The sequence below is a fragment of the Melospiza georgiana genome, chromosome 13 (assembly GCF_028018845.1).
Source record: "Melospiza georgiana isolate bMelGeo1 chromosome 13, bMelGeo1.pri, whole genome shotgun sequence".
NCBI lineage: Eukaryota > Metazoa > Chordata > Aves > Passeriformes > Passerellidae > Melospiza > Melospiza georgiana.
In genome coordinates, this window is record NC_080442.1 from 2804338 (window position 1) to 2814462 (window position 10125).

A 10125-nucleotide genomic window follows, 5' to 3' on the forward strand; every position below is an offset into this window, starting at 1 on the left:
CTCACACTGACACCCCCTACTCACACCAAGCCTCCATCTCACACCTCAGGGGTCCCTCACTCTGCAGGGGCGGTGGCTCTGTGTGTTTTGGGGTGCTTTGGAAGCTCCTGAGACCTCCCATTGGGGACACTGGGGACCAGTGTGAAATCTCTGTAGTTGGGTTACAAGGACTGGGGACACTGGAGACACAAGGCTGGAGATGTTGGTGACATGGTGCTAATGCCCCAAGGAGCTGGAACCAAGGCTAGACAGAGTTAAGAGGAATAAAATGGAGATTTATTGAAGTGCCTTCAAAGACCGCACCCTGGCAATAACTGAGCCACAGTAGTGGCTCTGCCCAGACGGCTCCGAGATGGAAGCAAAGCAGTGCTTAGTCATGAGATCTCACATTTTTATAAGTTTTAGTCCTTTTATATATATGTGTTAACTGTCTAGTTAATAGCTTCAAATTATGACGTTTCATCCTCCTTGGTTGCTTGCCCACCCTCCTCTTTTCACAATGCTTGTGCTTTGGACCTGAAGTTTGAAGAGATTGTCCTTGAGTCTCCAGCTAGAACAGGATTGTTTTGTCTCCACCACCCTGTGAAAAGATCCCAGTAACACTTAATATAAAGCTAAAGCAGCACACCAACACAGAACAGAAAAACTTAAAACCTAGGGAATTAGTGCTGGGGGTGCTGAGGACACTGTGCTGGGGTCAAGGAGAGACCAGACTGGAGATGCTGGGGCCACAGGGGACACTGTCCCAGCTATGAGGGACCCAACATGGACACTGTATGCCAGATCCACGAAGGCCTTTTGCTGGTAACACTGGGGACCCCATGCTGGAGGTGTCGGGAACATGACCCCAGAACCATGGGGACCTTTTGCCTGTGACCCATGACAGTGGCTCCACACTGGCACCGTGGTGACACTGGGGACGTGCCATTAACTCAGGGCCCTGGCACTCAGCCCCTGTGCTGGACTGTAGGGACTGTGACAGCCACCTGGGGACCCAGAATGGTCACTGTGTGGGACCACAGAGGGCTCTGCACCGGGTGCACTGGGGACCCTGAGGTCCGTGGAGGGGACCAAAAATGGTCACCCTGTGCTGAGGGGGCGAGGAGCTGCACTGGGGACACTCTGGACTCTGCACTGGGGACACTGGGGATACTGTTACTGTGCTAGGAACACTGTGGACCCTGCACTGAGGACGCTGGGGACACCGGGCTGGGCTGCGGGAGGGCTGTGACAGACAGGGAGGGGCCCCACAATGGTCACCCTGTGCTGGGGACACGGGACCCACGTTGGATGGAGGGGTCACTGTGAGGGACACCCAGCACGGGCTCCCCTGTCCTGGGACAGCCACACCCGGCCCCGGGCCCAGCCCCGCGTCCCCTCACGGCGCTGCCCCGCCCCTCACGGCTCGGGGGGTGTCGGGGGGGTCCCCGGCGGTGACGTCATGGCGGCGCCGCGGGGTGACGCGGTGCGGCGGCCCTGACGTCAGGCGCGGCCCCCCGGCAGCATGGCGGCCGTGCCCGCGCCGGCCGGCCCGCGCTGACATGGTGAGGGCCAGGGCGCGGAGGGGACGCGGGGACACGGCCGCGGCCGCGGGGGGAGCGCGCCCGCCGAGGGGGCGGGGCGGGCCCGCGGCGGCCCGGGGCGGGGGAGGGGCAGCGGCCCTCGGTGTCCCCCCGTGTCCCGGGGTCCCCCGGCTCGGGGCGGGGATGGGGCCGGAGCAGGAGGAGGGACCCCCGCGTCGCCATCGGCCGGGCATCCCCGGCAGCTCCGTGCGCAGTGCCCGTCCTGCTCCTCCATCCTGCTCCTCCATCCCGCTGTTCCCATCCTGCTCCTCCATCCTGCTTCCCAATCCTGCTGTCCCGTCCTGTTCCCCCACACTGTCCCTCCGTCCCTCTGTTCCCATCCTGCTCCCCCATCCTGTTCTCCCCCTGTTCCCCCATCCCAGTGTCCCCGTCCTGCTGGTCCTTACTGCTGTCTCCATCTTGCTCCCCTCTAATCTGCTCCATCCATCCTCCCTCTCCCAACCTGCTCCTCCATCCCACTGCCCCCTAAATTATTCCTCCCGTCCTGCTCCCCCCATCCCGCTGCCCACATCCTGCTGCCTCCAAACACTCCCCCCAACCCCTATCATTCTCCCTATCCTTCTGCTCCCCCTAACTGCTTCCCCAAACCCACCGCCCCCAACCCTTCTCCAGAACCAGCTCCCCGAGTTTGCTCCCCCTCATTCCCTCCCTGTTAATGTGCTCCCCCAATCCCCTCCCCACCCCTGTCCCCCGTCCCTGCTGCCTGCCACCCCTGTGTCCCCAGGACCTCAAGGGCCAGTACTGGACGGACGATGACTCCGACGGGGACAATGAGTCCGAGGAGTTCCTCTATGGCGTGCAGGTGGGTGGTGGGACCCCGTGGTGCCACGGGGGGCTCAGGGACCCCCAGCCCGAGCCCCCTGCCAGGCCTGGGGAGGCTCTGGGTGTGACAGTGCTGTGCCACAGGGGACCTGCGCCGCCGACCTGTACCGGCACCCGCAGCTGGACGCCGACATCGAGGCAGTGAAGGAGATCTACAGCGAGAATGCCGTGGCCGTCAGGTGGGTGCCCTGCTGCCCTGCCCCGGGCACTGCCAGGCACAGGGGCAGAGCTGGGCTGTGCCAGGATGGCTGTGCTGTCCCTGGGCACTCAGCTGTGCCATGCCTGGGTACCCAGCTGTGCTGTGCTATCCCTGGGTACCCAGCTGTGCTGTGCTATCCCTGGGTACCCAGCTGTGCCATGCCTGGGTACCCAGCTGTGCTGTGTTATCCCTGAATACCCAGGTGTGCTATCCCCAGGTACCCAGCTGTGCTGTGCTATCCCCAGGTACCCAGCTGTGCTGTGCTATCCCTGGGTACCCAGCTGTGCCATGCCCAGGCATCCAGCTGTGCTATCCCTGGGTACCCAGCTGTGCTATCCCCAGGCATCCAGCTGTGGTGTCCCTGAGTACCCAGCTGTGCCATCCCTGGGGTACTCAGCTGTGTTGTCCTTGGGTATCCAGCTGTGCCATGCTCAGGCATCCTGCTGTGCCATCTCTGGGACACCTGGCCATGGTATTACCAGAACATCTGGCCACAGCATCCCCAGGCATCCTGCTGTACCATCTCTGGGGCACCTGACCATGGCATCCCCAGGGCACCTGGCTGACATTGCTCAGACATACCCTCCCCAGCTCACTGGCCACAGCATCCCCTGGGCACTTGGCTGTGCTGTCCTTGGGCACCCAGACATGGCATTCGTGGAGCATCCAGCTGAGGCAGCCCCAGGCACTCATCTGTGCCATCTTCAGACACCCAGCTGTGCCATCCCTGGGCACCCAGCTGTGCTGTATTCAGGGCACTCAGCTGTGGCAGCACTGGGTCACCTGGCCGTGGCATTGCCAGACACCCAGCAGTACCATCCGTGGGTTACCTGGCTGCACCATCCTCAGGCATCCAGGAGTGCCATTCCCGGGCACCTGACCATGCCATCTTGGAGCACCCAGTGGCACCCTTGCATAACCAGCTGTGCCATCCAGCTGTGCCATTCCCAAGGCACTCAGCCATGGCACCCCTAGCACAGCTGGCCATGCCACCCCCTGAGCACTGGCTGTGCTGTCACACTCCCAGGTTCACATCCACATTCGGGGCACTCCCCCCATGCACACACTTGATACGTGGGGAGCCACAAGTGCTATGTCCCTGTCCCTCGAGCCTGCCCACCCTGGCACAGTGGGCACCAGGCCACTGTTCCAGCATTGTGCCACCCCCCGTGCCACAGCAATGCCTGTCCTCACAGGGAGTATGGCACCATCGATGACGTGGACATCGACCTCCATGTGAACATCAGCTTCCTCGATGTGAGTCCCTGGGGTTTCCCCAGCACTGCTGGCATGGGGGGGTGGGCACAGGCACCCAGGGGGGCTCCAGGTGTCCCTGCCTGGGTGGAGCTCCCGTGGCTGTGCCAAAGTGTCTGTGCCCTGGCAGGAGGAGGTGGCGACGGCGTGGAAGGTGCTGCGGACGGAGCCCATCGTCCTCCGCCTGCGCTTCTCCCTGTCCCAGTACCTCGATGGCCCCGGTGAGTGGGCACGGGCGGGGTGCGTGGTCCCTGTGCCCTCAGGACAGGCACAGTGCAGCACCCATGGCTCCTCATCCTCCTCTCTGCCCACAGAACCGTCCATCGAGGTTTTCCAGCCGTCCAACAAGGAGGGCTTCGGGCTGGGTCTGCAGCTGAAGAAGTAAGAGCTGAAACATGGTGGGCACCCAAGGGTGGTGGGTGGGGTGGGTCACAGAGTCGCTGTTGTGCCCCAAAACTGGCCACGTGCCACATGTCCCCTTGCCACTACCTTTTAGACACCACACAGTCCTCTGACAGGCTCACCACCATCTGTGTGTGGGGAAGAGGAGGGGCTGGGGGTGTCATGGACCACCAAACACCCATGGGTGCTGTCCTCCCTGTTTGCCAGGATCCTGGGCATGTTCACATCCCAGCAATGGAAACATCTCAGCAACGATTTCCTGAAGACCCAGCAGGAGAAGCGGCACAGCTGGTTCAAGACAAGCGGCACCATCAAGAAGTTCCGTGCTGGGCTCAGCATCTTCTCACCCATCCCCAAGTAAGGTCCCTATGCTGTCCCCACCAGCCCTCCATCCCCTCATCCTGGGTGAGGCCTGGCACTGTGCCTCAGTTTCCCCACTTGGATGCTGCTGCTCCCTACCAGATCCCAAGCAGGTGGAGGTTGCTCCCAACGAGTAGCTGATGGGTGGATTCAGCACTGGGTGATGGAGGAGCAGGGAATGGTGACAGACAGGTACTCAGGGGGATTCTGTGCCTGCAGGTCTCCCAGCTTCCCTGTTATCCAAGATTCAGTGCTGAAGGGCAAACTGGGCATCCCCGAGCCTCGCGTGAACCGCCTGATGAACCGCTCCGTGTCCTGCATGGTGAAGAACCCCAAGGTGGAGGTTTTCGGGTACCCACCCGCCAGCACCCAGGCAGGTGTTGCCCCCTTCAACATCCTGGTGGGTGCCACCCCGCCTTGGGGTTTGCTTTTCTCTTCTTTCCCCTTCCCAGGGGCTCCTCTGGGGTCTGATTGTTTATTTTGGGGTGCTGGGACCCCCATGGGATGGGGGGAGCCCGTGCAGGGTTTCTTGTCTCCAGTCTTGGGTGATCCTGGGGAGCTGGAGCCTGGCTGTGGGGTCCAGTGGGATTTTACCCCACTCGTGGTGCTGCATCCCTGCTGTGCCAGGGGGTGTTGGCATGTTGGGGGTCCTCCTGTCTCAGGGAGTGTTGGCATGTTGGGGGTCCCGCTGTGCCAGGGGGTGTTGGCATGTCAAGGGTCCCACTGTGTTGGGGGTGTTGGGATGTTGGGGGTCCAGCTGTGTTGGGAGGGGGTTGCCATGTTGGGGGTCTCACTGTGCCAGGGCACGCTGGAATCTCAGGAGTTTTCCTGTGCCAGGGTTTTGGTGTGTTGGGGGTCCTGGGGGGCTGGGGGTGCCCGTGCCATGCAGAGCTGGGGCTGTGTGGGAAGGGGGATAACGCAGCTGGCCCCACTCTGGTTCCATCGCAGGTCGGCGGCCACTGCAAGAACATCCCCACGCTGGAGTACGGCTTCCTCGTGCAGGTGAGAGTCCTGCATCCTGCTCATCCTCAGCCTGCTGCCCTCAGCATCCTTCCCCACTGTCCCACTTCCCACTTATCCATGTCCTGCTATCTGGAGCATTCTCCTCACCACCCCATGTCCTGCTCATCCTTCTCCTGATGCCCAGAGCGTCCCTCTCCCTGTCCCACATCCCACTCAGCCCCATCCCATTGCCCAGAGTATCTTCCCCAGTGCCCCACATCCCACTTATCCCCACTCCACTGCCCATATCATCCTCCCCGCTGACCAGAGTCCCACTCATCCCCATCCCACTGCCTGGAGCATCCCCCAAGCCCCGTGCCTGCAGCAGGGCCTGACTCCCCCCATCCTGCCCTCAGATCATGAAGTACGCAGAGCAGCGGATCCCGACGCTCAACGAGTACTGTGTGGTGTGTGACGAGCAGCACGTCTTCCAGAACGGCTCCATGCTGAAGGTGGGGTGGCAGGGCCAGGCCAGGTGCGGGCTGTGTCCCTGTGTCACCATCCCTGACACTCAGCACCCTCCTGTCCCCTCCACAGCCGGCCGTGTGCACCCGGGAGCTCTGCGTCTTCTCCTTCTACACGCTGGGCGTCATGTCCGGCGCGGCCGAGGAGGTGGCCACGGGTGCCGAGGTAGGGCTGGGCACGGTGTCACCTCCCCCAGTCCCCTGGGGGGCTGGGCTGTCCCTTCAGTCCCTGCTCTGCCCCAAGGTGGTGGACCTGCTGGTGGCCATGTGCCGCGCTGCCCTCGAGTCCCCTCGCAAGAGCATCATCTTCGAGCCTTACCCCTCCGTGGTGGACCCCAACGACCCCAAAACTCTGGCCTTCAACCCCAAGGTAAGCTCTGGGGGGGGGACAATGCTGCCTCACACCGGGGGGTGATGGGGAGCCCAAAGACCCCTCTGATGGCCATGCCTCTCCTGCCCCATGTGCAGAAGAAGAACTACGAGCGGCTGCAGAAGGCCCTGGACAGTGTGATGTCCATCCGGGAGATGACCCAGGTACGTGGCGTGGTCCCACAGCCCCATGTGACCTCCCCAGTGTGGGATCCAAGCTGGGAGTGGCATTTTGGTGCTGATCTCCATCTGCCCATGGTTGGGTGGGTGCTAGGAGACCCACCTGCACCCCATCTTGCCTCTGCCAGGGGTCCTACCTGGAGATCAAGAAGCAGATGGACAAGCTGGACCCCCTGGCACATCCCCTCCTGCAGTGGTAAGGCTGAGGGTGCTGCAGCCCTCTCCTGCTGCCCCTTGTCCCTCCCACTGCCCCACATTCCCCAGGACATGGGATGGAGTGGGGACAGCCAGGTATCTGGGGCACAACCCTCTCATCATGTTTCTTTTGGGGGGGTCACGAGCATCTAACGATCTCAGGGCAGATTGGGACCACCTTTTCTGACTCTCCTCTTCTTCCTTCTCCTCTTCCTCCTCCTCTTCCCAAGGATAATCTCCAGCAACAGATCCCACATTGTCAAGCTGCCTCTCAGCAGGGTAAGGGGCCAGGCCAGGCTCCAGGTGGGGTGCAGGATGGAGGGTGTGGAATATGGGAGGTGGAATGGAGGGATACAGGAGATGGGATACAGGATGAGGCGTGTAAGGATATGGGACGGGCAATGGAAGCGTCTGGGATGTGGGATGGATCCCTCAGGGTGGGGTTCTAGCCTGGGAGATAGGGGAGTCAGGACAGGGATATAGGAAGGGGGATGTTTGACACAGGCTGTGGGATGAGGACAAGACAGGGATGCAAAGGACCCTTCTGGCAAACTTGGAGTCACCAAAGCCAGGCTGGGCTGGAACCCGGGCCCGGCAGCCGTGCATGATCTCTGTCTGTCTGTCTGTCTGTCCGTCCGTCCTCTCTCCTGCCGGCACTGCCGCTGCTCTTCCCGTTGCCCTGGTAGCAGCTGAAGTTCATGCACACCTCCCACCAGTTCCTCCTGCTCAGCAGCCCCCCGGCCAAGGAAGCTCGGTTCCGCACGGCCAAGAAACTCTACGGCAGCACCTTCGCTTTTCAGTGAGTTCCCAGGGCAGGGATGGTGGGAGCCCCCCGGGTGGGTGCCCTGGGGCTGAGGATGATGATGGCTGACGTGGGGCTGGCTCTTTGCAGTGGCTCTCACATTGAGAACTGGCATTCCATCCTCCGCAACGGGCTGGTCAACGCCTCCTACACCAAACTGCAGGTACCGGGCTGCTCCCTGCACCCAGCACGCCCAGGGCAGCAGGGGGGCAGGGAAGGGGCAGGAGGGCAGGGAGGGAGCAGACATTGGGAAGTGCCAGGCCTCCTCCACTACCACTGTGCCTCAACTGTCGGGGTGATCCCACCATGCTCACCCTGGTATTTTCCTGCAAGCTGCATGGAGCAGCCTATGGCAAGGGCATCTATCTGAGCCCCATCTCCAGTATTTCCTTTGGATACTCAGGTAAGAGGCTGCCTGCACTGTCCAGTCCTGCCTGTGCTGCCTGGTCCTGCCTGTGCTCCCATTCCCACTCCCTGCATGGGCCTGGGGAGGTTTGGCATCGTGCTGGCTGGAGAAGCTGCTCAGGAGTGGCAGCATCCCATATCCATCCCATCACACCAGCCTCTTCCCAGCCAGGATGGGGCTTTCCCACACTCCAAAGAATCAAACCCTCAGCATTTTCTAGGATTCAGAAGGTGCTGCACACACTTTTGGGGGGTTCCCAGGGCTCAGGAACACTGAGGGTGGCAATCCTTGTCTGTGGCATGTGTCCCTGTGTCACTCCAGAGTGTTCCCTGAGAGACTGACAGCCCCTGCCTTGCTTCTTCCACAGGAATGGGGAAAGGGCAGCACCGGATGCCATCGAAGGATGAGCTGGTGCAGCGCTACAACCGGATGAACACGATCCCCCAGGTGATGGGCCAGGGGACACCGGGGCAGGATGGGAATGGGGACATGGCACCCATGGGTGTTTGGGACAGGGTGCTAACACAGGCTGCTCTTCCCACAGACCCGCTCCATCCAGTCCCGCTTCCTCCAGAGCCGCAACCTGAACTGCATCGCGCTTTGCGAAGGTGACGGGATGTGGGGGGATAATGGGGGGGGACAGGCACCTCTGGGGTCACCAGGTGGGTGGAGGGATGGAGGGACAGGCCCTCTGTCCCCCATCCCACCTCCAACAGCCCCTTGCCCCAGCAGTGATCACCTCCAAGGACCTGCAGAAACACGGCAACATCTGGGTCTGCCCTGTCTCGGACCACGTGTGCACACGCTTCTTCTTTGTGTGAGTCCGGCTGTGCCCACCCTGCCGCCCCTGCGGGACCCCCCCAGAACCCCCCTGACCCCCTTCTCCTCCTGCAGGTACGAAGATGGCCAAGTGGGAGATGCCAACATCAATACTCAGGACCCCAAAATCCAGAAGGAGATCATGCGTGTGATCGGGACTCAGGTGTACACAAACTGATGGTGGCGGTGGCACCCTGGGACCCCCCGGGCACCGAGTGAGCCCCCGGGCAAGGCTGGGCAGGGGCCGAGCAGGTTTTGAGCCCCCCGGGCAGGGCAGAGCCGGGGCAGCACCAGCGGCTCCACCTGTACATAGGCGTTGGGCACCTGTGAGCACCAGGCAGGTTCAGCGGTCCCTCATCCCCTCCCTGTCCCCTTCCCACTGTCCCCAAGTCTGTGGCAGCCTGGAGAAGGAGCCGTGGGTCCAGCGTGGCTGGGGACGGCCCCTCCTGGCGTTGGCAGCGACGGCGTTTTTATCAACGATGAGAAACTGAAGCAAAAAAAAAAAATAACAAACAACCAAAACAAACCCAAAAACATAGGAAAAAAAAAAAAAAAAAAGAGAAAAGGAATCAGTGTTTGTGGATTTAACTTGGAATTAAAGTGTGGGGTGTGGGAAGGGGATGCTGGGGAAGGGATGGGGGCACAGGGAGGGAATGGGATTGTGAAGAAAGGGGCACAGGAAAGGGATGGGATGGAGTCATGGGGAAGGAGTGGGATTTAAGGGAGGGGGAGGTAGTGTGAGGGAGGAATAGGGGCACAGGGAAGGGATTGGAACCTGGGGGAGGGATGTGGGCACAGGTAAGAGATGGGATTGTGAGAAAACGATAGGATTGTGGAGAAGAGGTGGGAAACAAGGGAATGGTATCTTGGGGAAGGGATGGGATTGAGGGGAAGGGTGATCATGCAGAAAGGAAAGGAATCCCTTCACAGGGAAGGGATAGGATTGAGGGGAAGGGATGGGATGCTGGGGAAGTGCCAGAGAGAATTGATACAGCTTTGGGATAGGGCTGGGAGGGAGCTACTCCCCCATCACACAAAGGGATGGTGCTGTGGAGATGGAACACGATGGAGAAGGGATTGTGCCTCAGGGATGGGAACATGGGACTGCACAGAGCAGCCCCCCAGGCACTGGTGCTGCAGCAGAGATTCTAATGGGAAGGAACCTCCCAGGGACAGCATTTTGTTTCAGCCCAAGCCCATCCCAGTAATTCCATGGACACGGAGGCAGTGCCAGCACAGCTGCATCCTGCTACACCCAAACCTGGATA

General features: G+C 61.2%; 1 protein-coding gene across 5 annotated transcripts; it reads left to right on the forward strand.

Annotated features, from left to right (window-relative positions):
• Positions 1 to 1467: 1467 nt before the first annotated feature.
• On the forward strand, positions 1468 to 9539 carry PARP6 (poly(ADP-ribose) polymerase family member 6). 5 transcript variants are annotated; one of them, XM_058033226.1, is made up of 22 exons: positions 1468 to 1544; positions 2308 to 2385; positions 2490 to 2584; positions 3801 to 3861; positions 3989 to 4079; positions 4173 to 4239; positions 4468 to 4617; positions 4840 to 4993; positions 5569 to 5622; positions 5979 to 6074; positions 6160 to 6252; positions 6331 to 6456; positions 6555 to 6620; positions 6764 to 6831; positions 7061 to 7109; positions 7520 to 7629; positions 7723 to 7795; positions 7966 to 8035; positions 8406 to 8485; positions 8583 to 8646; positions 8771 to 8855; positions 8933 to 9539. In XM_058033226.1, exons 1-22 carry the CDS (start codon positions 1542 to 1544, stop codon positions 9033 to 9035), a joined length of 1836 nt encoding a protein of 611 aa, XP_057889209.1. In that variant the 5' UTR covers positions 1468 to 1541; the 3' UTR covers positions 9036 to 9539. The 5 variants fall into 5 exon arrangements, with proteins under 5 accessions (XP_057889209.1, XP_057889206.1, XP_057889207.1 ...); XM_058033223.1 differs by having other exon boundaries at positions 4840 to 5020; positions 7517 to 7629; positions 8933 to 9538; XM_058033224.1 differs by having other exon boundaries at positions 4840 to 5020; positions 8933 to 9538.
• Positions 9540 to 10125: the final 586 nt, after the last annotated feature.